Source organism: Gopherus flavomarginatus, chromosome 10, assembly GCF_025201925.1.
Source record: "Gopherus flavomarginatus isolate rGopFla2 chromosome 10, rGopFla2.mat.asm, whole genome shotgun sequence".
In the NCBI taxonomy this organism is placed as follows: Eukaryota; Metazoa; Chordata; order Testudines; family Testudinidae; genus Gopherus; species Gopherus flavomarginatus.
In genome coordinates, this window is record NC_066626.1 from 40,617,445 (window position 1) to 40,645,159 (window position 27,715).

General features: G+C 39.5%; 1 protein-coding gene across 1 annotated transcript in view; it reads left to right on the forward strand.

Annotated features, from left to right (window-relative positions):
• CIR1 (corepressor interacting with RBPJ, CIR1) overlaps positions 1–27,286 on the forward strand; it is a 48,929-nt gene extending 21,643 nt beyond the window's left edge. The window contains exons 8-10 of the mRNA XM_050969034.1: positions 22,333–22,439; positions 23,971–24,056; positions 25,686–27,286. Coding sequence (XP_050824991.1) covers positions 22,333–22,439; positions 23,971–24,056; positions 25,686–26,400 — 908 coding nt within the window. The 3' untranslated portion in view covers positions 26,401–27,286. The remainder of the gene's footprint in view (positions 1–22,332; positions 22,440–23,970; positions 24,057–25,685) is intronic.
• The last annotated feature ends 429 nt before the right edge of the window (positions 27,287–27,715 follow it).

Here is a 27,715-nt window from a genome sequence, read left to right on the forward strand (position 1 = left end):
TCTATTTTTAGACAACACATAAAGAAGGGAGTGACCTGGGGAGTCATTCCCATTTTTGTCCATGCGTCCCCCGGCCGACCTCAGCGAGGCCAGCCAGAAGCACCTATGACAGCAGCAGATGGTACAGAACGACTGATAACCCTCATCTCATCGCCAATTTACAGTGGCATGGCAGACGGTGCAATAGGGATGATAACCATCTCTGCTACCTTGCAAAGGCAAATGAATTATGCTGTGTAGCACTGCAGTACCACGTCTGTCAGCAGCATCCAGTACACATATGGTGACAGTGACAAAAAGCAAAACGGGCTCCTTGGTTGCTATGCTATGGCGTCTGCCAGGGCAATCCAGGGAAAAAGGGCGCGAAATGATTGTCTGCCTTTGCTTTCACGGAGGAAGGATTGAGTGATGACTTTTACCCAGAATCACCCGCGACACTGTTTTTGCATTGGGATCTCAACTCAGAATTCCAATGGGCGAGGGAGACTGTGGGACCTACGGGATAGCTACCCACAGTGCAATGCTCCGGAAATCGATGCTAGCCTCGGTACATGGACGCACACCGCTGAATTAATGTGCTTAGTGTGGCCGCGTGCACTCGACTTTATACAATCTGTTTTACAAAACCGGTTTATGTAAAATCAGAATAATCCCATAGTGTAGACATATCCTGTGTCAGTCCTTACAGACAACACGACAGCAATGTTTTATATAAACAGGCAGGGTGGAGCACACTCCTCTCTCCTATGCCAGGAAGCTCTTTGCCTGTGGCAATTCTGCATAGCCCACTCACTCCACCTCGAAGCTTCCTATCTCCCAGGGTTGCAGAACAAAGTAACAGATCATCTCAGCAGATCCTTCTCCAACCACCACGAGGGGTCCATTCATCCAGATGTCGTGAAAGGCATTTTCCAGAAGTGAGGGATTCTCCAGATAGATCTCTGTGTGATGAAGCACAACAAGGAGTGTCTTCAGTTCTGCTCCTTCCTTGGTCACAGCCTGGGCTCACTTGCAGATGCCTTTCTCCTCCCTTGGACGGATCATCTCTTCTATGCATTCCCTCCCTTTCCCCTCATACACAAGGTCCTGGTGAAGGTCAGAAGGGATGGGTTGCGTCTTAACCTGATAGGCTTGGCCCTGTCAGCACTGGTTCACTACCCTCCTGGACCTCTCAGTGGAACTGCCAATCCACCTGTCTGTGTTTCCAGAACTGATCTCCCAGGACCACAGCCACCTATATCAACAGAACCTACAGTCCCTTTCACTCACAGTCTGGAAGCTCCATGGCTGAACCTTGCACAACTAGTATGCTCCAGGCTTGTTTGCAAGGTGCTGTTAGGGAGCAGAAAACCATCCACTAGAGCCACTTACCTGGCAAAGTGGAAGAGATTCTCAATCTAGTCTGCACAGAAAGGGGTTTCGCCTACACAGTCAACACTACCTTTCATTCTAGATTGTTTAGTCCACTTGAAACTGCAAGGCCTAACAGCAGTGGCTCTCAAACTTTTTTACTGGTGACCCCTTTCACATAGCAAGTCTCTGAGTGTGCCTCCTCTCATAAAATAAAACCACTTTTTTGATATATTTAACGCCATTATAAATGCTGGAGGCAAAGCAAGGTTTGGGATGAAGGTTGACAGCTCGCAACCCCCCATGTAATAACCTTGTGACCCCCCTGAGGGGTCCCAACCTCCAGTTTGAGAACCCTTGCCTAACAGTTTCATCTGTTAGGGTCCATCTAGTTGCAATCTCGGCTTTTCACTCATGGATGAGTGGCCGGTCTGTCTTCTCAAAATTGATCTGTGGTCGTTTCCTTAAGGGCCTTAGTGCAGTTATACCCCCAGGTATAATCCCCAGGTACATCAGCTTCTCCGTCATTTTGGTGTTTGCAAGTCTAGTAAGACCTCCATTTCAACTGCTGGCAATATGCTCGCTGCTCTACTTATCCTGGAAAGTGGCCTTCTTAGTGGCCGCTTCTGCCAGAAGGGTCTCAGAGGTTTGAGCCCTTACTTTGGAGCCACCTTACACAGTCGTCTTCAAGGACAACTTTCAATTGTGACCACACCCAGCCTTTCTGCCAAAGGTGGTCTCGCAATTCCCTAGTAACCAGGATATCTTCCTACCAGTCTTCTATCCAAAACCACATGGTAACAAGGAGGAACAGAGACTCTCTACTGTCTGGATGGTAGGCATGAATTAGCCTTTTACATAGAAGGGACTTTTCAAATGTTTGCAATGGCTAGAAACAGCTGAGTAGATAGGATGAAAGGCCTTCCAGTCTTGCCCAGTGAATTTCATCATGAATTGCTTCCTGTATCTGCACATGCTATAACATGGAAGCATGTTCTCTGAAATGGTGGCCGAAGCATAAAGGGGGGCATATGAATGTTTAGCATATCTGGCATGCAAATACATTGCAGTGCCACCTACAAAAGTGCCATGCAAATACCTGTCCTCACTTTCTGGTGACATTGTTAATAAGAACTTGTTTGTCTTAGCGATTGGCTGAACAAGAAGTAGGGCTGAGTAGACTTGTAGGCTTTGAAGTTTCACATTGTTTTGTTTTTGAGTGTAACAAAAAAAATCTACATTTGTAAGTTGCACTTTCATGACAGATTGCACTACAGTACTTGTATGAGGTGAATTGAAAAATACTATTTCTTTTGTTCATAATTTTTACAGTGCAAATATTTAATCAAAAATAACACTGCTCTACAGCCAAAATGCTTCTGAAATAAATGTAGTCCAACTTTACTAATTCTGGGTCACTGAGAACAAAAATGATGCTTAAAATTGTTGATTGGCTCTAGTTTTCAAAATATGCTATTGGGTCAGTATATACGACCCTTGACTTGGGAATGGCGAAGGATAAGTGAGTTATAAAGGGAAAGGATCTCAGTTTAAACCAGAAATGACTAAAATACATCTTTGACTGGATCTATGAATAAATCTATGACTGGGTTTGGACAGTACTTGCTTTTTAGGCAAAACAATGAATGATGCAATCTGAAGCTGGTATTGTGTCATACATGATATGAATTGCATCATGTTATTCCTAGAAGTCATGGATGATGCAATCATAACGAAGCTTACATCACTCTGCTGAACAAATTGCCGTATATCAGCTCTAGAAATCATACAGTGTCGTGCTCTCTTATTTGTCAGTGTTTGATTTTGCAAAGGGACACATTTCTGTTTAGCCAAAGTGAGCAGAGATGCCTCATACTTGTGTGAACAGTGCAGATAACTTCTGCTATGTTTGTGGTGAAGTGACTTTTGCATCACAAAAGCACAGTATAACCACTATGGTTAAGAAAGCCTATCACCTTTCTTTTGGCTGCAAAATTGGAGATCAGGACAAGAAGTGGGCCCCACACGTATGCTGCAACACTTGTGCAACAGATCTTTGCCAGTGGTTGAACAGGAAATGGAAATCTATGCCTTTTGCAGTGCCAATGATTTGGAGAGAGCCAACAGATCATACCAGCAATTGTTACTTCTGCATGGTGCCTCCAGTTGGGAAAGGTGTGTCAAAGAAGAAAAAGTGGACTGTGCATTATCCAAACATTCCATCAGCTACACGCCCAGTACCCCATGGAGAAGGACTGCCGGTTCCTGATGTACCAGAATCATTCTCACTTGAGTCAGACGAGGAAGAGGATGAAACTTCTGGTCCTGAACCATCAATGTCACAGGACCCACATTTTCTCTCATCCTCCTCCTCTGAAGCACACCACATAACATAAGGTGAACTGAATGACCTTGTCAAGGATTTGGAACTACCCAAGAGTAAGGCAGAGCTGTTGGGCTCCAGACTACAGCAGTGGAATCTCCTGGCAGGCTATCAGGGCAAATGGAGCCCATCAGGGCTTGCAGACTGTTGCTGGACAGTGACAAGAGATGCTCCATTTAATGAATACAAGAGACAAGCCAAGAAGCGCCGAGTAGACACTGAATAGGACTAAACTATGTACAGAATAGTTTTTTGCCTTTTGTTTCATAATACATTTTATTTATGTAACCCTTTTGCTGATTTTTAAAGTGTTACATAAACAGGACAGGTGAAATATTATCATGTAAAGCAACCATAAACACATGAAAAGACCTAGGTTTACAATTTATGATTAGAACTCTACTATCTACACAATATACATAGACATAAAATGTAAAAACTTAAATATCTTAGAAACAGTAGTCAATCAGTTGTTTTAATTGTCATATTTGAATTCAGCACATCAAAATGCATAATAAATATCACATTTTATCTCTGAAGCAGACGACTTCTCAAAAATTGTAGACCAGTGTAATATACACTTTGATTTCAATTACAACACAGAATTCAATATATATGAAAATGTAGCAAAAACATCCAAAATATTTAACAAATTTCAATTGGTATTCTATTGTTTAACAGTGCAATTAAAACTGCAATTAATTGTGATTAACTCAAAAAATTAATCGCATGAGTTAACTGTGAATAATTGACAGCCATAATTTTTTGCAACACACAGGTTGCAGATCCCCTGATTGGTTCCCTGCATTTTTCCCTGTGTCCGAAACATTTGTCCGTCTCCTATCCACAGACGAATACACCTGGTTTCTACTGCATTCTGGGCTTTCCTTGTCCATAATAGAGAAGGAAAGCTTTACACCTACATATGCAAAAATGGGGCTTAAGTTAGTTGATGTGCGTGAGCATCAGTGAATTTCTTGATTCTTGAGTTCTTGTCTTTTTATTTGATATCACTAGTTATATGCTCTGTAGCTTTTATACAGACTCTAAATGGTTAATTATTAGTGTACGCACATGGGCTAAACTGGAATCCATGACAGTTGCTGTTTTTCCCCATTGGCTTGCTTGCTTTTTTCCCTTTGCTAGTCCTGGCTCATCCATTGACAATTGTACTGTCTTTCCCGCTGCTCAGGCACATAACTTTGGTGTTATTTTTGACTCCTCTTCTCCAAAATCCAGGTGCTCAATAAATCCTGTCACTACTTTCTTTATAATACCTGAACAATTAATGAAGAGAGTACTAGTTAAAAATCCAAGTGAGAGCTTGTGACTTTTCAGTACATAGCAAATAAATGTTATCTCCCTTTAATTTTAGAAAGCTGGCAGAAATCCATATTAAACACAAATAGTCCAAAGCACTTCCATTTGTTTTGGCTGCTAACCCAAGCCCTAAATGAGAATTATGGGAGTGTGGGGGTTTTTTTGGGGGTTGGGGGTGGGTGAGTGGATTAATTCCAAGATTTTGTAACGTTCTAGATGAGTGGTCCTCAACCCATGGGCTGCTTGCGACCCAATCCGCACACAGCTGCGGCACATGTGGTAGCCTCAGGGCCGTACAGGTTGTGTGTGTATACAGATATAGATATCATATTGTGTGGATGCAGCCCGCATAACACACAGAGAGCTGCATGTGCGGCCCACAGTGGTAAATAGGATGAGGACCACTGTTCTAGACACTAGGGACTAGATTCACAGAAGGACTTAAACACCTAACCGCTGCTTTAGGTGCCGAAATCCTAGAATCAGACCCCATTTGGATTCACAAAGCCTCCACTTACCTACCTTCAAATTCTGTAGGCACCTGAACTCACCCGGTGCCCAAATTTTTACTGTAAAAGTTCCCTCAGTACCTGTGCATCTGCCTCTGAGCATGCACGCTGCAGCCCTATGCCAGGTGCCTAGGACTCGGAGTGATACGTGAACCAGGGAAAGATACGTATTGCTTTTCCTAACGTGCTTGCGATTCCTGATCCAGTAAATGTGCTCGGACCTTGTCTATCTGATTGGATCCTACAGAGAAGCTTATACAAAATGCCAGGGAAGGAGAAGTTGGAGGACCTCCTTCGCAACTTTTAGTGGTTAGGGTGCACACTTGGAAAGGGGAGACTCCCAGTGTAAGTTTGCCCTCCATCTGAAGGGTAGGAGAGATTTGAACAAGGATCTGCCGCCTCTCAGGTGAGTGTCCTAACCACTGGGGTATAAGGTGTTCTCAGTCTCTTCTGGAGAAGCTGTTCCCTTCTGGGTAAATAATTAAAAACATAAAATAAGTATTTGGAGCAGGGAAAGTGGATTCTGGGTTGCCTACCTCCCAACTGAGTGCTCTAACCACAAAGCTAGAGTTACTGTCATGCTGGCTATCTGGCCCCATGTTGAAGCTGTTCCACTTTGAATGAATAATGAAAGAATCATTGGGCAAAAGAGAAAATACCAGAGTGACTCTGTAGCCTGGTGGTTTTGCAGTTACATGGGAGGCAGGAAACTCCCAGTTTAAGTCCTCTCTCCAGCAGCTTGAGCAGAGCTAGGTTGGGTAAATCTACATGAGCTGGGAAATGCACCTCCCAGCTCAAATGTAAACATACGTTGGGTTCATGGGAAGACAAGCAATGCCCTGCCTTGTCCTGTCTATAGAGTAGATCAGTAGTGTTAACCTGTTTGCAGCCTGCTCCGAAGAAGGATTGAAACATATTACATCCACATAGTTAGCAACCATGTGATAACCATGTTGCTGTGTATGGAATCAATCCATTATAACCTAGTCCTAAAGTCTTTCTTTAAAGTTCTGTAGAGTAGAAGGGCTCTTGAACACAGGACAAATATTTCCTTTCCAGGCCAACTGTGTCAAATAAAGTGGTAGCAACCTATCACTACCAAACTTTTACTATATGGACATAGGGAAGGTGCTTGCCTTATTTAAGAGAAATTTTGAACATTGCACTTAGTCAAATATTCCTCTCTATTTTGTTTCCCAATAAGGACAAATCTTTGATGACTAGACTACCATGTTAAGATGCCCCATAGCATTAATGGAGGACTGTCTGTTTTTGTTTCAAATATCATGTTATTTGAAATGTTAGTTCTACGTCTGATAAAGTCTAAAGGTAAAATTTTTAAAAGTTCCTAAGGCTCCTAAATCTCACTGAAAGCCAAAATTATTTATTTACAATTTAAATACGGCAAAAGTTTTCATTCAGGCGGTGCTGGGTGGATCTTGTTGAAGAGACTAAGGCAGGGAATGAGCAGAACTATAAATGCTATACTTCATGATGATCTGCTGTCAAGCATAATTTCTCACATTTTAGCTATTTCTGATGTCTCGTTGACAGTTTTAGGGTAGCCTACTGCTAGAAGTTTTTTTTTAAATTCTACTCACTTTGTTCTTTAGATGTTTAAGAACAGTGCACTTAACTTTTAATTGCCTGTATTGAATTGTGTGTGTGTGTGTGTGTGTGTGTGTGTATAAATAACTCTTCTAGAATGTTGCTTTTTGTTGAGCACTAGATGGGACTGTATGATGGGATGGATCACTCGATGATTGCCATGTTCCGTTCATTCCCTCCAAAGCATCTGGTGCCGGCCACTGTTAGAAGACAAGAGGCTGAGCTAGATGGACCACTGGTCTGACCCAGTGTGGCCATTCTTATATTCTTATGTCTAAACAGACTAATGAGAAATTTCGGGGAGGGGGGTTTAAAAAGGAGAAAAAAAAAAAGAAAAGTTGTTTCCTCAGCCCCATTCCCAAAATAGGTGAATGGGAATTTCACATCTCATCCCCAATCCTTCACCCCAGCTGCCCCTTCACAGTAAAACCCCAAAATGCAGCTCCTCTAGGCTGAAACTATTTTCAGCCTCGAAGAGTTGCAAGTGAATGAGAAGGAGATTATGACTGTGTGGTCAAGTCATTTAAAATCTGTTTCAGTTTCCCCATCTATATAAAACTGTGATCCTATTACCTAGCTCATAGGGTTGTTGTGTGGACTGATTCAATAATGTTTGGAAAACATTTTGTACATAAAAAGCACTGTGCAAGTGTGACACATTAAGTTGCAATTCAACAACAATAACTATCGTTCCTGTAAAAACTGAAATTGTTTTAATAGTTAACAAAAAAGCATTTGGGCCTTTTGGTAGTGATATGTTAAGGAACCTGCATTGGAATTATCTTCCTCTTTACATACAAACAGACTTGCATTGCCCTTTCGGGCTTGTCATAAACAGATAGTTAAGGGTTAATGTGTCTCTTACCTGTAAAGGGTTAACAAACAGTGAACCTGAAACACCTGACCAGAGGACCAATCAGGAAACAAAATACTTTCAAATCTCAGTGGAGGGAAGCCTTTGTTTGTGTTTTTTGGGTTTTGCTTTGTTCTCTCGGGATCCTGAAAGGGACCAGACGTGCAACCAGGTTTCTTGCCAATCTCCCTGCTACAGTCTCTTATATATTCAGAATAGTGAGTATTAAGTAGAAAAGGCGGTTATAGTCTTTTGGTTGTTTTCTGTATTTGCAAATGTGTATTTTGCTGGATGGATTTTGATTGATATTTGTGCTGGGAGGAGACTTCTTTCTAGTGTTTATAAGCTGGAAGACCCTGTAATATTCCATCTTGATTTTACAGAGATTTCTTACTTTTTTCTTTCTTTTATTAAAAGCTTTTCTTTTTAAAAGACCTGATTAATTTGTTCCCCTTATTAAGGCTCAAAGGAACTGAGTCTGTACTCACCAGAAAATTGGTGGGAGAAGGGAAGGAGGAGTAGAGGAGGAAAGGTGAATTTCCTCTGTGTTCTAGATTCACGGAGCTTGAACCTGTCTATCTCTCCAGGATAGCCCAGGGAGGGAAAGCCTGGGAGGGGGAGAGAAGGGGGAGAAGAAACCTGATTTCTCTGTGTTGTGATTCAAGGAGTTTGAATCACGGTGATCTCCTAGTGAACCTAGGGCGGGAAAGATCTGGGAGGAAGAAAGGAGGGGGAAGGGAAACGGTTTATTCCCCTTTGTTGTGAGACTCAAGGAATTTGGGTCTTGAGGTCCCCAGGGAAGGTTGTTGGGGGGACCAGAGTGCCCCAGAACACTATATTTTTGGGTGGTGGCAGCCTATCAGATCTAAGCTAGTAATTAAGTTTAGAGGAATTCATGCTAGTACCCCATCTTTTGGACTCTACGGTTCAGATTGGGGAATTATGCCATGACAGGGCTGGATACTGTATCTGCTCCACGTACAGACCTTCCATTGACTTCAGTGAGAATTCCACATGTGGAATTGCTGCAGGATTAGACCTCTACAGATTAAAGCACGTCTCCTAATCAGAGTCCTGTTCTGTGAGAGGAGACAACTGTTTCTCAAGATCCAAAATGTAGGGCTACGCTGCAGCAAACAGGAAAACAATAACAACCCAGTACAGAGTTAGTTTCGTTTTATTTTTCTTTGCATGCAGACCATTATACTTATTCAGTTGGTGATTCAAGATTAAAAAAAAAACAAAAAAAACCTTTAAAAAAAAATCACCTATTGAATAATATTTCACCAGTGAATAGAGGTTATTTTTGCAATAAGGCAATTTCAGTGGATGTGGTTGGTTATCATGGGATAATCACACCCCTGGGGTACAGCCTTATCTGTAATCTCCCAGGAGTGTAATTATTTCATGATAACTGCACCCCCTGATGTTGCATTATTTCCATTATGAAATTCTTAGTTTGATATATAAAATAACTTACTTTGATCACTGGAAACTGCAAGGTAGTGTTAGAATGTTCCAGCTGTGAGGTTTACAGGGACCAACTATAAGATTTACTACTCCTTTACAAAGTTAAATTAGGCAATCAAAATGCTTCTTCAGGCTAGGCTGATTTAAAAGGTTTTTTACTGATACAAGCATAACTTCTAAGGTTCATAATCAAGGTAAAAATTATATGCAATACTATACATCAGTTGTGATTACAAATTGGTATTCTGTGTGTATACGTATTTATATTTAATAATTATACCCAAAAGTACAGCTAGCCGCCAAAAGTTTGCTTGATTTTATACAACCCTTATTTTTCTAATTAGCTACCAGCATCTGTCAATTATTTGTTCTTTTGATGCTTTATGGAGTTCAAACAGCAGCTTTTAATTTCTGAATACATCAATGATCTGTTCATAATCCTGGAACTATTTCATAATGTTTTGATATTTGTTCATTCCAAAATGTCACTTACAGAAAGTGGTACACACAGATTTAAAATATGCCATATAAGTTCGGTAATGGAATTTACTTTTAGAGGAACAAGAGGTTATAATAAAACACCAGAGTTAGTTTCATATTTGGATGACTTCAAGGCTGTGGTCATGGCATGTAAAATAAATGAGCATTTAATTCCATTGGAGAAAATGGATGCCTTCACACACCTGCGACAGTGTAATAATATTAAATTTGGAATGAAAATTGTTAGCAATAGTCAGAAGAATCACAACTGGCTCAATATCTTCTAAAAACTTAGAAGCATCACTAGAGAAGTGAAACTCTGATTGCTTCAGAAAACAGTGAACAATATGGTACTTTTAATACCAATTTTTGTTTCCTAGCAGATAAAAATCAGCATGCAATAGGAAAGCAGAATTTAATTCTGTGCTCTACTTAATCTAGAATAGTCTTTTATTAAGAAAAAGTTGTTTAATGTGACTACCATGTGTAAATAGTCATCTGTATTTAGGTACCATCAGAAAATGCATAGAAAATAAAACCCTCCTTAAAGATCTGGAGTTGAGCACTTTGATTGTAAACAGTAGGATCCCAGCAGAATCTTCACTTAGCCTCGGCACCAGTCAGATTTTAGATTAATCCCAAATTCATGCTTCAAAATTCTCAATATTTTGGTTTATGGGCATTAAATACACTTAGGTTTTATGAAAGCATGGATTAATTCACTGAAGACATGTTTATCTTTATGTCAGTAAGACCACTTCCTTGCCCCTCAAAAAAGAGAAACCTTGAATATCCTCCCAAATATAGTCTTTGGCAAAAGCACAACTGATTATATTGGCCTTGTGTCTTGTCAAACCAACTTGGGGGAGAAGTGAGCAATGTAGAGGTTCCCTCATTGAAAATACCACGTCTTTAGCTGTCTCATATTTAAATCAAGGGGGTTGTTAGCTCAAGTGCCTCAACTGATCTCAGTTGCCATAATATAAAGTAAGGATGGGTAGTCACTCAGGTAACCAGGACTCAGACCCAAGCCAAGCGTGACCACTGGTTTAACTTTCTCATTATCTTCATTACTGTTTTGTAAGAGAGCAAATGTTCTCTCTCCCCAAGCCCAACAATTCTCTACTGCTTGATTCTGTTACTGTTTCATTTGTCAGCCCCCTGGATAACTGGTGATACACTGATCGCAGTTTGAAAACAACCAAATATTGATCCTCGTAGCCAAACTATTGCTGTTTATTGCATCCAGAAGCAAATTTGAAGCCAGTGAGAAGCACCACTAAGTGGGCAGCCATGTTTCATATTGGATGAAATCTGAGAGAGGGAGTTAAGGGAAGCTTTGCTGATAAGTAATCGATTCTAGAGATGATATACACATGGATCATCATGGAAAGGTCTGCATCAGAATGGAAAAATCTGTCTCAGAAAGTAGATGAAAATTAGCACTTCTGGCCATTGCTGTTACCTGGCCTTGTAAAAGCAGTCAGAGATCCAGCGGGGCTTCACCTGCCTAGTTTGTGTGTCTTTATGACAAAAGGTGAGCAAATCTCCTCTTTCAAGAAATCAACTCTATCATCTCCTGGATGTTTCCCCCAGTCAACTGCCATCTTCTGTGGATTGAGCCTCATCTAGGACCCAATCTCAGATGTACACTGGGAGAGCTCAGCCGCTCCCCTGTCCAGGTCTGATATTAAAAAGAAGAACTGAGCATAATCAGCAGATTGGTGTCATCGCAGCCCAAACGTCCTTGCTATATGAGGGATTTTACTTGCACATTGAACTGGAAACCTAACAGGTTAGAACCTTCAGCACCACATGCAAGAGAATGCTTAGGACAGAGGAGCTATTGCCCGATGTATTGTCTGGGTCTTCTCTGAGAGAATGGAATAGAGGATGGGATTTTCAGAAGTGAGTTAGAAACATATGTCCCATTGACTTGTCCCTACTTGACCCCACAGATATTTCATCTTTGTCCATTGCCAGGAGGAAAATCCTCAGAGTTTCCTCCATAACTTACCCTGGAATCCTTTCAAACTGGTTTTAGATTTGGTTATCAGAATACTCAAGGTATTGGCAAAGCTGTTTGGCTAAAACCTTCACAGTAACCTTCCCCAAAACAAGAAGGTTAGATACAGGGCAATTATTGTCAAGATTCTCTGCATCAAGAGCCAGTTTCTTAAACAATAGCCATCTAATAACTGCTTATTGAAGAAATTTTTGGCTTTCTGCTCTCCCCCAAAGAAGCACTGACCAATAATAGAGTGAGTATCATCCCACTCAGTTTAACAACCCATGAGAGACACTGACCCAAATAGAGGCTGTAAACTGAAGTTCATGAAGCACTTCCAGGACCACAAAAGATAAAACTAATTTAAAGTCAAGGATAGAAGATGTTGCACTTACTATTTTCCCCCACAGTGGGTATAAAAATTACTCCATCAAAGTGCATATCTCATCTGAACTCAATCAGTCTTCCCTGTGAAGTAGTAGAAAAATTCTGAGTGAGAAATGCTCAACTCTGTATTAGTGGAGGTAGCCCAGATTCATTAGATTGTTTTGACCTGGAACGTTTCTGCTGACTGGAACTTCATTGTCCTTGCGGTGGAGTGAAAAAGAGCTCGGCTTTTATCTCCATCACAGCCATGATCTAAATTCAAAAATTCTGTCCTGTGATCAAGCTCAGATTGTAATTTCCACCACTGGTGATAATTTTTCTTTTTTCTCCAATGACACAAAGGGAGGGGGACATTTGAGAGTATTTAATGGTAGAAACTGAAAAAGTGTGTTCCAAGAAGCTGCTGGGTAGAATAATTCATTGGTTTTTACGGTATACTCCCTCCAAGAATTTTAAAGTCTAGCTAGTTTTCTTTAGTCTCCAAGGACAGACCAATTAAAACAGGTCTTGCACCTCAAACCGTGAGCCCTGACCTCCAACCATAGGAAGCAGTGTTCTGGATCTCTTATTCAAACTCCAAAATAAATCCAGTGTGGGGCTAACTCAGCAAAAGCCCACCAGAGAGACAGCCCTTAGTTGTTAAGAGCTCTTGAATCAATCTAGAAGAGTTTGTCTTCATAGTCAATGAAGTCACCCAGAACAGCAAGACTTTGTGACTTCAGATCTGACGATAATATGAACAACTCATCCAGGTGACCTCCACAGCTCAACACTTCTTCCCTTTGCAATCCAGTTCAGGGACTCCTATACTTGCCTATGTAGTTTTTGACCAATAGGATTGTCTAGTTTGTAAACATAGGTTGCAGAGTTCACATTGAATAGGTAATCTAGTAAATCCTTCTCTTTTCTGTAGAAGTTGCTAGAGGGACTAGGTCTAAAGCTTGACTGATGATAGTCATCTGTTTCCCTCTGTGAAATATAAGAACATATTCCTAGAATCATTGCTGCATAGGAAGCAAAGTAGAACAGTGCTGTAGGTTTATTCCATCTGAAAAATGCAAATTTGGAAATATTACAGTAGCATGTAGTCTCAGGTACTCTTTGGATAGGAGAGAGTAGACTGCTTGCTTTTGCCAAGCATTATTGCCAAAACAGTGGATTATTCAAAGAATACCATCTCGCAGGTGATTAGTTCTTAATCAGATCTATCAGCATACATCTATGAAGGCTCTATAATGATGGATCTTAGAGTTGTTCCTTTTAGAGTAAAAATAACACACATTTAAACTAGAAACTGTCCCAAACCAGAACCCCCATTCCAGCTCCCTTCACCTGTGTGAAGTCAGCATTGCCACACCGGTCTGTTTCTAGTTCAGCACTCTGGATCTGTGCAACTTCCGTTCCCAAACTTGAATTTCATGGTCCATCTCTAATCTAAACAATTTGTGCTTTGGTAAAATCTGCAATGTATGCAAACAACTGGGGTGCACTAAAATGTGGCTAATGTTAGAAAAGTGACTGTAAAAATGACACCTGTTAGCCTATGATCAGTGACTTCTCTGTCAAATTGTCTGTTATGATTCAAAAGAAGATTCAGTAAATGCCGCTACTATGCAAGCATAACATGATGTCTGAAAATCAGTTACTGTAATCTGCCTCTGGTGGGAATGAGTTGTGGTTTCACTGCCTCTTACCTCAACACTTTCCATAGGAGTCTAGAATCAAAACTTAGTTGGTAACTTAATTGATTGCATGCAGCAGAATAACTCAGCTTGGTCTTCTGCAGTGCTGATAGAATGAAAGCTTTTGTCAATCAACCAACTAGGCATTATCAAGACAATGCATCAGGAGCAGATAGGAGAAATAACAAAGTGCCGTTTTGGTGGTCACTAGTGACCATAAGATTGATTCTGTCCATGCTACAGTTTGAACTACTCTAGCAACAGCTATATTTAATTTAATTTTCCACCGCCATTGGGGATAATTTGAAAACCATGCTTTAGACCACTTTAATGTAGGCCTACACTTTAGTCAGCATTATTCTAATAAAAAAGAAATCCCTGCCCACATTTGTTAGTGGAAACCATGATAGCTAAATACAGTTGTTGGCTGTGTGACTTCAGCCAGAGTGTGGACAGGACCTAAAAGGAAATAGTTTCAGACATAACTTCCAGTCATCTTGTGTATGAGAAGGGAGGGGCCTAAAAGAGGAATGAGAGAACTTGTAAATTAGACCTGTAGCAAGTAAAATATAGGATTTTTTTTTTTTACCTTTGTTTAATAGAGATCATCAGATTGATGCAATTAAATATCCTGAGAAATCTGAGTGCTCTGTTACGGTTGCACTCAGATTGTACTTCAAACAGGACTAAAATCCCTCATTTCACACTTTATTAAGTGAGTTCAGTTTCCATATTTAATACTCTAACTTTTTCTGGGCCAGCTGAATGTCTGTATTTTTTTTTTTCTCAAATAGTAACTTTAGCAGAAGAAACATTTCTGAATAAGCCCATTTTGAAATTTCACCTGAAATGTTTTCAGGCTGCACTAACTTTATCACAATTGCCCCAAACTTAGCACATTCATTCACTTGACAGCTCAGATGTAGGCCACACTGTATGTTTTAATTTAAAATGTTAGAATTATTTCTATTATTTGCCATAACCGATTGCTTGATTCCCTACAAGAAAAAGCTGATAGAACTGTCGAGTTCCACCAGCTATTTCCATTCTTTGATGCTGCTAGCCTGACTCCGTGATTCACCAGTTAGGCAGGCTGAGCAACCAGGGAAGTATTCTAAGGTAGGCTGGCGGGGGCAGAGAGCGAAGCAGAGCTATCGGGGTCAATGTAGCTTTGGAGCCCATCTAAGGACATGCTCACAATCTAGGCCCCCCCCTCTAAGTAACCCTTTACCTATTCTGGTCTCCCTTTGCTTTATACAATAGCATTGGGGGGAGCCCAGAAGTGGACAGTGACATTCAATGGAGGGATAATAGATGTGCGTGGAAGAAGGGCAATAGAGAGCAGGTGTTTTATGGGAGATAAGTCGGACTTGCGCTGAAGAGTTGTTGGATACCTGAGTCCATGGTCACTCTGACACACCACAGGAGACTTGGCTGGAAATAGCTTCTCCTTGCACAGTTATTAGGACCATGAAAATAAGGGTCTTGTGTTGGATCCCTGGATGCATCCTTAACTATGGAGGTTCTTCTGTGTGATTCCATAATGTAATTTTAATTATGCATAAAGCTAAACAGTTTAGCCAATTGTCATCATATAGGGGAAAAAAGTCTGGTACCCTTCTGCAATGACCTGCTGCTATATGAGGACAACCGCCTTTATGGCTATACAGACCTTTATAGAAATTTGCAATTTTTATTCCTTAAATGGATGTCTTCAAAAGTTTGTATGTAACTTATCTCTGTTAAGATATAGATTCCAGACAACAAGCTGTTTGCCCAGTTCAGTAATAGTTTAGGTACTTTAATTGCCTTGTTTCAAGAAGAATAGAAAGTGGCAATGATGAAACAGATCATTGTTTGATGTTATTTTCAGTTTTGCTGATGAATGAATGTTGAGTGACTGTTGAAAAAGGGTCCTAGCAAGCAGCTGTTTTAAAAGGATTTTTATGTCTAACTTTCCATAAACTGGTGACACAGGACCTTTTACACCCAACTTCCATGCCAACTTCCTCCAAAGTGCTCATTTGTATCCAGATTGTTTTATGTGGTTTGAGGAGTTGCTGATGTCAGTCTCTGGTACACAAACATCAAATATATTTTAAATTGCTGATTTAAATGGAACTTTTCCAAGTTGATGATCACTAAGGATGGCCTAATTCAGATGTAATTAGATCAAGTTGCATGACTCCAAAATAGCTTTTACACTGGACTTGTCCAAAGATCTTGGGGGAAGATGTTGCAAGGAGGAGTGAGCGAAGCTCGCCAACCATAAGAATCAAGGGTAAAGCTGACACCCCTAGTCTTTCAGGTCAGCAAACTACCTGAGGGATAAGAGTGATGTTCCAGATCCTATAAGGCCAGCAACTTTGACGAGAGGAAGTCACAAGCACCAACAAAGAGGCCACTCCAGCCTTTGATCAGTCTCCCTGCACCCAAAGAAGGTCTCCTAGCGAGAAGCACTGTGCTAGCAAAATATCACTGCTTGGCTCCTTAACTGTAGATTCAGCTCCTACTCAGAGAGTCAGATATCCCATAAAGTCCACATGGGGAAGGTGTCTGGAAACAGCCGTAACTTTTTGTCTCATGAAATTACTCATTAAAGTGTGGTTGAAGTTTAAAAATCCTGAGACTTGAGATTGTCACTGGTAACTTCTGGTAGTTTCAAACTTTTCCTTATCAAGAGTGTGTTGTTAAAGTCTGTATTCTAATATCTCCAGGCAGGAGTGTGTGAGGGGGAAGGGCAGAAAGGGTTAGCCAGCTCACAGAAATTTAAAATCTAAGGAGGAAGCTTTTTAATTAACTCTGGGATTGTGTTCCAGACACTAGAGAATAATTTGCTTTCAGCATTAAGCTGCTTAACCATTCAAATTATAAACCTGATAGACATTGGTTAAATTATTTAGTTGGGATTTATAACTATAAACAGCCACCTTCTCAGATTCTGTCTTAGAATTTGTAAGGATTGATGGTTTAATTGCAGTCCATTATTGAGGCCAATTTGTTGATTTTGATATTGATTTGATAGTTGTGTTGCCTTTTTTTTTTTCTTACGTATTATTGTAGCTCCCAGGAACCCCCTAGTCATGGACCAGGACTCCGTTGTGCTAGGCACTGTAAAAACATAGGTCCTAATTCATTTAATATTATTAATAGTAGTTTAGTTTTGGTTACATTTTATTTTTATGTTTCAATAAAATTTATAAAACTGATACTGAGTCTCTCAATTCTTTCAATTAGCAACATGTGTCCAGAACCTTTGAGGACCTGGCTGGATACCTGTCAGTCAACCCAAAAGCCTGACAAGCTCCACTTAATTAGCCTTTGGTTCTCACAGCTACAAATTACTAAATAAATACACCACCAGCACCTGAACTAGAACCAAGTCTACAGATCCAAAAAACATAGGTCTCTACCTTTTTTTAAGACAGAAAAATCTCTCCATTACCTGGCAACTGCAGAGAGGATTCTTATACTCACTCTAACCAGCCATTATTGGGTGACATACTCACTGTGAATGGGTGAGGTACCTACACCATTCCCCCACACAACACAGTACACATGCACAGTAGGGGCTTGTTGAGAATTTATGCCTGTTCCTGGGGTATGCTTTTATTCTGCAACTTTAGAAACATAACAGATGTAAGAAAACTTCAAGGCTGGACGCTATTTACAGTTTTCCATTAACCCTCACTCAAGCTTCTTTTCACTGTTTTATCCCCAGGGTTTCTCTCTACAAGATTTCCTGTCCTCTTCATAGCTCTGTCATTTTTAAGAATAACTCAGCTTTCTTTTTTTCTTCCTTAGTTGGTTCTAATGAAATTCACCTCATCTAGCTACATGGCTAAATCAGCAAAATAGTTCTGCATTTCCATCCAAGGTCATAACATCTGGCATCCTGTTTCACTCTGTCATACACATACTGTGTAACCTTTCATTAGAAATACAACCATCGTTAGTAACATTTTGTAGTTTTAAAGCAATTTCTTCAAATATAGGCTGAGCACAAGTTTGCAGTAGATTTAAATATATGGGAAATTTCAAGGAGTACTAACCAGACATTTCTGAGCTAATGGGATCTAGAACACTGTTACGCTTGTCAAAATTCCAAATGAATAGTTTTTTTACAGACTTATAACTGTTTGACCAGTTTTCTTCAAAGTTTGCAGAAGATTCTCCTTTGTCTTCAGAGCAAACATGTCAATTTCAGGTCAAACCAGTTTCGCTCACCAGAATTATGTGGAGTCTCGAAATAAGGATCATGTTTATTTTATATGTTTCAATATATACAGACTAAAAAAGGGAACCTTTCCGTATGCTGTAGGCACCTTTGATGTAACTTCAATGTAACATACCTATAGGTCTAATGTTGCTTACCTCCTTTAAGCACTTATAATTATAGTAGAACCTGGTTCCAACCTAAAGTATTACAGATTGGTGGAGCTATAAGCATGTCTCCATAATTTTTTTTAAAAACCAAAAAAAGAAATTGTCTAAATCTCTTACTAGTTTAATTCATTTTCTTTTCAGGTTTGCCTTCCGCTGGTTCTTATTTTTCCCAGCAAACTTCATAACTTGCTGAATACAACTAGTTTTCTCATGCTTTTGGAGAACAGAGATGTTCAAATACAGTTTGGGGTTTGTCTGATTCTGAGCAGTCACTGAAGTAACAAATCTGGCCTTAAATTTCAACCAAAGTCAATTGGAGCTTTGTACAAAAATCAGTAGTAAGATATATTCCCATAAGCTTTTTATGGAAAGAAGAAGAAAATAGTGTGCTTTCTTTTCAATTATTATATGCAAAGAAGGCCAGAGAGATATTTTAAAACTAAAGAAGTTTATTCCTGGAAGACCCTGGCCCCAGTTCTCAGCTGTACCTCTCTACGCCCTGGGGAATTCTGCACCAAAACACTCAAAATTCTGTGCACAATATTTGAAAAACTCTGCAAAATTCTGCCACTTTTATTTGCAAAATAACACAATATAATCACACTGGTTTCAAATATTTTGGTAATTTATTTCAAAATACCTGTCAGCATGTATGTCTGTTATAGTACAGACAAAAAAGATGCAAGTAATGTTTTTTGACAAATAGATTCCTTGCTTGGCATATTAATACAGGACTTTGAGTAATTCATTTGAACTATAATACAGAAACATATTTCCTGCACTCCTCAGAAGCAGTGCAAAGGCTTGGAGGAGTCAGGGGTAATGAAGGAGCTGAGGGAGCGGGAAGGACTGTGGGAGTGAACCCGGAGAGTTGCTTGGTGTGAGTGGGAGAAGTATGGAACAGGATTTTTGGGGGGGAGAAGGGAGGAATTATTAGGTAGTTGGGGAGCCTCCCACCATCCCAAGCCTCTCCCATTCAGTCAGGCACATCTGCACATGTCCCTGAACCCCCGCACCCTCTTGTGGCCCTGTAGCAACCCTCCCATTCAGTGCCTGACTCAATGCTGTCACCCCATTAGCTCATGAGTGCATTCCCCATCTGTTCCCCCCAGTAGTCCTTCTGAAACCCAGCCTCGGATCCCCCAGCAGCCCTGTGTGCCCCACTCTGTCTATCCTAACTTGGCTCCGCAGGCAGGATGCTGTGATGAATGCAGCCAGCTGCTGGCTCTTCTGGGGCCACAGCGACCTGTGGTGGGTGAAAGGTAGAACTTCAGCACTTCTTGGGCACAATGTATTTTTTGCTGGAAATTTTTTTTTTTGCACCAGACATGAATTCTGCATGTGTGCAGTGGTGCAAAGGTCCCCCAGGAGGAGTACTTAGAAGGCACAACCTACGCAAAGAGATCAAGGAGATGAGAGGGAAAGGGGGCTGTAATTCTCTGTTGCACTTCTCAGATCCTGAACATATCTGTAGCATAAGACAGCTACCCCCGAAAGACTACTCTGATTAATGACAATTTTGAACTACCTCCTATGGGCCACTCTGCCAGTCTAGAGAATAGTTGGAGTGCTTTGAGCTCAGCCACATCTCTGCCCCCCATCTCTGACATGCCCCTGTGCCATAGGCATCATGCTACCAGGTCTCTGCTGCCAGAAAAGCCGCTTAAGAAGGATATTCCTTGGAGGAGTCAGGTAAACCAGTTCTATGGCCACTTCACAGCAACTGAGCCAACAAAAAGAGAGCTATAGTGGGCTGCTTTATGGATGGCTAGGTAACTAAAAAATCATGATATCACAAGCACCAAAAGAATTACGGTGATATTTAGTCAGATTGTTCAAAACTGGATTTTTTGCCCTTTTTCTTTTTTCCCTTAACACCTGTTTAACTTCAAATACCAGGTGAGGAATTGAGAGAAGAGAGCTCTTTGCAAGAGGCTGAATAGCCCTATGTAGCCTGTGAATGAATGGATGGCTCAGAGAGCTCCCACTCTAGCTCATTAGTTCTCCAGCAAAAATAGGAAAGACAAAGATTTGAAATTGCTGATATTTCTACAGCAAAAGAAGAGAAACGGAAAAAAATCTTAAGAATCTTTCAGACTTTTTTATATAATAAAAAACAAAATAGCACGTGCATATATTCTCTCCCCACCCCCCCTTTGGGGAAAATTTGGACACGTTATCTATATTTGCTGTGCCTCAGTTTCTCCCATCTGGGGATAACTAGTTTTAATTCGTTAATGTGTGTAAAATGTTGTGAGATCCTGAAGAAGGCAGGAGTTCTAGATTTACTATTTTATTCTGTCACTTGGTGTATCTCTTCCATAGCCACATTTCATATTTGCTAGCTTAGAAGTATCCTTCTGGGCTTTAGTCTGATTAAACATTTTGATTTCTCTGCTATGGTGAAATTTGCCATCTGTCTTTTCACATCCATTGCCCTGGTGTGTCTGCCTTTCTCTCCCCCATTCTGAGGTCACTGTTTCGCCCCGTTTAGGCTATTGTAGTGCCTTTTTTGTTTGTTTCCCTGTATGCATCATTAAAACTTCAGCTGGTACCAAATTCTGTTGCTAGGTTTCCATCTGGTATAAGCAGGTACCAGGACAATGCATGAGAAGCAGATATGGATAAGCGGAGCAAGGTTACAGCAGCAGTTCTGACTCTGTAACACTCTCTCTGCCTGTCACATTCAGAATTAGACTCAAGATGCTGCTCTTGACCTATAAATCCCTTCTGAATCTTGACCAGATTATGCTCTTTCTGGTCTGCTCACATCTACCCCTCCTAGGGCTGGCTCTGAGGTCATCATCTGCTGGCCCATTTGTCTCACTGGCACCTAATTATGCTGCAGAGTATGTCTGCCATTTCAGGTATTACATCTCTCTGAAAATGCCAGTCAAAAGGTATCCAGCATAGACAGCGTTTCAGACAAAACTGAAGAGTAATATCTTTCCTCTTTGCATCCAATCGTTAATCTGGCATTATAGATTGTATAATTAAAATATATTACATTATTAGTAAATTTCTTTAAGGTTTGATGGCATACTGAGATGCTACATATGTTGAATTACTGGTGAATGGCCTGTATCAGTATGATTCACCTACCTTTTACCTAAATAAATTATAACAGCTCTTTCACAGGCAATAGTTATATGTTTTGTTTGCGGATGTACATAGCCTTTTTGGTATTGCATAGTTGCCCTGGCTCTGATCTGTACAGTGACAAGTATGCACAGAAATGCTGAGGAGTTAGAATTTACATTGATGTTTCCCACCTCTCCACAGTCAGTATTTAAAACTAAAAAACAAAACAAAGAAAATGTAAACAAGGTGATCAGTACATGCATATTATGTAACTCTGGTCTTGATTATATTTTAGAAGAAAAACAGTCTTTGGTACAGGGCGTTCTTTAAAAATTATTTCAGAGAAGTCCAATTACTAAATCATAAAAATATATGGGAAAGTTTTAAAACGTGTATTGTACGATTATGAAAAATGCTACAATGTCCTCTTAAAAGTGTGGTTTCTTATTGCTTTTGGAGAGAGGAAGCATTAAAAAATCTTGAAGTTAATATGGGTGTTCTAGGCTTCCTATATTTTTTGTTCTACAATCAAAAGCATACAACCAGACAATACCTAAATATATTATTTTCAACATGACAAAGTTACATAAGAAGAGAATCCCCTTGCACTTAAAGAAAAATGCAATTATTTTCTATTCTGAATCTCCAGACTGCTGTTTTAGAAAATCCTATCTGATTATTTGCTCAGCAGAAGATTATTGAGTTGATTTAGCTGTGATTTTACTTAACAAAGCTTCAACTGAATTCCTACTGTGGAGTCCAAAAAAGGTAGAGAGATATAAATGATACATTCAAACTGTGATTTTTGTGAACAGGGCCATCAATGCACCCCTCAGAGCTAATAGCGGAGATGAGAAACAGTGGGTTTGCACTGAAACAAAATGTACTGGGGAGAAACTTGACCGCAAATGATCCATCACAGGTAATGATCTTTTTATCAGTAAGCTGAAAATGTCTGTAAATCTAAATGTGATTGCTTGTGAATTGCGACTTAACATTTTTCCAATATGCATATCCATAGGAAAGCTGGATAGATCCAGCAGTGGAAAATATCTTGAAACTTATTGTGTTTTGCTGCTTAGTTTTAGCCAAAGTGACAAATCTGAAATTATTTTTTTTAAGGCCACAGTTTAATAAATTAAATATCTTCCCCGGATGACTAGAAATTGAATATCTCCCAGAGGGGATGATTTGGACACCTGCAACATACGTCTGATGTGATACTTGCTGCCTGCAGCCTTACCCCGGAACTGGCTTTGGATGAAACCAGAGGAAAGCATGCAAAAAATAACTCTCTGTTTAAAGCTTTTTATCTTAATTTATTTGTATTATATAATTTTATTTACAAGACTTTAAATATATAATTGTATTTATTTAGACTTTCACATAGTGCCTATTCCAGATTTGTAGGTGGTTTAACAAAAATATGAAATACGCAATTTATATACACTATCCAAAATAGCAAGCCCACCATAAGGCAACGTCACTCATATAGCAAGATAACTGGACCACGAGGGGTTGGGGATCGGGACTTGCAGGGCAGGGACTGGAGCCTACCTCGCAATCCTTCCTAAAAAGCCTGAGTAAACAGACAATTGCTTATGTCCTTTTTTATGCACATAAGCAGCATTCTTTGCCTTTACAGGAAATTATGTGCTCAGGAGACAGTCTAGTTTATGGGATTAGTGTTAAATGTGTTGCAAAGTTCTCACTAGTTTTTTAAGAAAAGTCACATATGGAGAACTTCTGTCGTAGTTTCTGCCCTGTCATTGCTCATGTATTATTAAAATTAAAAATGTGAAGAGTGAGAAATTGGGTATTCCAGATGCATATAATTTGAAAGGAAGGGGGGTCTTAAAATTCCTTAATTTAAATCTGACCTGATTTTTAATATTGTTGTTGTTGTTGTGGGTAGAAAATACAATTGCAACATATTGTACTTGTATAGCACTTTACAGACGATAATTTAAGCATCATGACACACTTGTGAGGTGGATGGGTATAAGCAAGATAGTAAGTTAATGAGTAAGCTAATGTAGAAAAAGGCTAAGTCACTTGCCTAAATTTCTTTGTGACTCAGTGGGACTTGCAGTCTCCCATCCACCAACCAATGCTTCCATCTCTTACACTAGACAGAACTCAGGAAAGCTTTCCCTAAATGACTTAGCCTGTGGAAACATTATAGTGTTCACGTTATGGTGCTATATGGTTCCTGTACTCTGGCACCCAACTCCTTTTAAACCCAGTATAGATTCCCTTTCTGTAGCAAGCTAACTGCTTATCTTCCCAAGGTTGCTATATAGGGGGTGTATGTGTGTGTGTTTATATACATAAAATCAAATTCTTACACACCTTTTAATGTTCATAATATTTTAATACAGGAATCATGAATTTGAAATGTCACCTTATTTTTATGTAAGGATCTGGTATCTTATTACTTTTTCTCTTCATAGGAATTTGTTGCAAGTGAAGGAGATGATGACCCAGAAGTTGAATTTTTAAAATCACTGTCAACTAAACAAAAACAGAAACTTCTGAGGTAATTTTATTGCAGTTGCATGGCACCTACTCCTATGAGTTTAGCAATATAGCCAATAGCTTTTAACTAGAGTTTTCCATCTACTAAAAATCAATTTAGATTAATCTACACTTGACTACTACACTTTGTATTATGCAGCATGTTTATCCATCGTTTTGTAATCCAATTGTAATGCAGTTTTAATGGCTTTGTTTTCATTTTCATTTTACTTAACTGTGAATGCTGTGACACACACACTAACATTGTATATGCATTGGATCATAGAGGACAATGTCAGTTGCTATTTTAAAATATTATTTTACATTCCATAGTTTACCATGCCCTCTTCCAAGATTGAAAATTAAAATTATTTCCTTGTTGATTTTGCACTTGGCAAAGCTTGACATATTTTCTTTGTTCCTAAGGGAGCTACACTTAACCTGTCTTCTGTGCATCAGCATCAATGGTGGTGTTACATTTTACCATAGCCCTAGGATTAGGGTTAGCCAGCAGAGGGAGCGCAGGATATTTTTGTGGTTCCCAGACAAAGTCTGTATTTTCTCTGCTGCTGCCTTGTTGCTTTCATATGCTTAAGGGAAAAGGAGGTTTTACATTTCTTCTCTAATTTTCTCTGTCCTTATTAACCAATTTTGAATCACTGGCTGATAAACCACACATATTTAAATATAATAACCTAAAGAAAAGTTAAAAGAGCACTCTGTGAGCATTGTGAGGTCCAAAAATGTAATTAACTTTAAGGAAGGAAAACAGTTTACGCTATTTATGAAGGATAATTGTATGTGTGTGTAAATATATATATATAGAGAGAGAGAGAGAGAGAGAGATTCAATAATTTAACCTTGGATAATTTTGTTTGGTTTTCTAATGTCCCAAGCATACTGTTTAAATTACCGTATATTTTTAAATGCTCCAATTTAGCTAAGTGTTTAGGTCCTCAGTGATTTTAAACTTCTTAATCTGTTTTAAATCCAATGAAGGCAGTCTAGGTAGCATGTCAAAATTTAGTGGCTGACTCATGGATAAGAATTAGCAAAATAAAGAGTGACCAAGGGCTTAAAATTACAGAACTGGGCAAAAGCAGTTGAAATGAAAATGAGTGTGTTTGCTTGCCTGATAGAACAGTGTACTGTTGACTAGACATTTTACCCCTCCATTGATGACTGAATAGATGATAGAGTTCTCTAGAAAGCTGTTAACATTGGGGGAGATTTTTAAAGGCACATATAGCAGATAGGCTCCTAACTTCCATTGAGGGTCATTGGCAGTTGGACACTAACTGCTATTTCTGCCACTGAAAATTTTTCTTGTTATATTACAGAATCAGACTGGTTGCACTACCAGTTGTAAGGCCCAGTTCGCATTTCTTACCCTCGCCTTCCTAAATTTGGTCCATTAGAAATTACTTCTTTGTTCAGTAATTCTGAGGGAGGGCTACAGGGGAACTACATTTTAAATACTCAGTTTAGTTAGTTTAAGATCAGAAATTTAAAAATTAAAAGTTCAACACACTTTGTAAGAAACTGTTGCATGTTTACTGCGTAATATCATCTTAAGTATTGACCGCCCACAAAGGCAGTGGTGCTACATTTTTAAATTCTTGATTATTCATTTTTATTTTCAAAATAAAAGGAAATTGGATCGTCTGGAGAAGAAAAAGAAGAAAGATAGAAAGAAGAAAAAGCAGCAAAAGAAGAAAAGCAAACGTAAACACAAGAAACATAAGATCAGCTCCTCTTCCTCCTCCTCCAGTGAGACTTCAGTAAGCAGCAGTGATAGTGAGACTGACAGCAAATCCATACAAAAGAAAATGTATTCTAAGAAAGGAAAAAAAGACAAGTTTTCAGAGGCTAACAGCAGTGATTCAGAAGGGAAGGCAAAGACTAAGAAAGAAAAACTTTATGATGTACCCTCCAGTAGTCACGGTAACAAGGACAAAGACAGGGAGAAGCGTAGACTTTTAAAACAAGATAGTTCTGGGGAGAACAACAAATGGAGCTCCTGTAAGAGTGAAAGAAAGTCCCAAAGCAGAAACCAGAGCACAGACAAGAAAGAAACTGAAAGAAATGAGAGGGATAGCAGAAGCCAAAGCAAGGATGAGAGGAGTGGGAGAAGCTCTTGCACAAGTCACAGCAATTACAGGCAAAGGCAGATAAGAAGACAACCAAGTCGAAGCCCCAGTGAAGAGTGGCACAGGAAAAATGAAACCAGAAGCCACAGCACAGATGTATACAGAGAGAAGAAATGCAGAGAGAGCTGTGGAGACAAGTGCAGTAAAGTGGACCATAAGGAAAGAGGCAGAAACAGCAGAAGTAGAAGCAGAGAGAGAGACAGAAAATATAGATAGTGTGGTGGGTGACAGGTGCAAACACATCTTCCTTTTCGTTGAATACCTTTTAACCAAGGCTCAGTCGTGCATTGCTTTCTTTCTAAGAAGTCACTTTTTATTTTCCATTTCTTATAAATTGTCATGTCCTACAAAACAGCATCAACTCCATTCATGATTTGGGGATATTTGTATGTTAGATATAAATATTATGGTATTTTTGTAGAAATATTTTTGTTGGTGAACTTTTCTTGTATTTGTGTAACAAGCCCTAGACCATTTGTAAATTATACTTCCTTTGTTCAGAAATATTTGTAAAATACCAGTACATGATGTGTTACCATTCTGTGGAGTATTATTTCTTCTTCCTTATGAAATGTAACAATTTTGGAGGGGCAGGGGGTAATTTTGGAAGAGTCCCAGGATTTCTATAATGATGCCAAACATTATTTGACATAGTTCAGGATAAAAATCACTGCTTCAGACCTCAGATTAGACTATTTTTGTACTGAAACTTTTTCAGAGGTTTCACATAAGAGGGCAATTTCACGTGTTAAAACAACACAGATATAGTTCCACATAAGTGTATAGCCAACATTTTTTGACCTCCTGCAGTGTCTAACTTAATCAGGGCTATCTAAGCATCTTGAACCCCTGTAGGTATGTGCCAGTACAGTGTTGTTATTGTTCAAGAATTTCTCAAGAGATGAAAAGAATATTCACCCTTTCAGCTGTTTCCAAGATATCTCATGTGCAATAGAAAGTTAAGGCAAATGCTCATTCTTATGTTGTCAGTTTGACTTTTATTTTTTCTTAACAGTTGTGGGATTTTCCCCGTCATATGCCATGAGGATTAATTATTATACCTTAATAAACTTACTTTCTATAAACAGTATGAATCGCCTAATTTTCCAGAGTCCTAAGTCATTTCATAGGCAGGAAAAAAATCACACGCTTTTTTGCTGCAAAGAGAATGGTGTCTTTACGGTTTTTAAGAACATGGAAAATGCTTTAGTTAGCAGTGAAATGGTAAAATGATGCAATCAGACTCAGGCAAGCAAGTTTTTCCCCTCTTGACTACAAATGGAGGGTTGTAGTTCTTTAACTGTCTCACCTGCACATCTTAAAACTGCCAGGCAGAAGTTTTTAATATCATATGGAGTTAAAATGCTATAAAAATGATTTGACCTTTAAACACAGGGGTTTTCACCCTTTAAAACATGTCAGGCTTTTCTTCTTTAAATACTTTCAACCAGCTTGCCCCTTAGGCCCTTGGCAGTGCTGATATAAATGGGAATTGAGGGCACTCGCCACGTGGAAGAATTGGGCCCTAAAT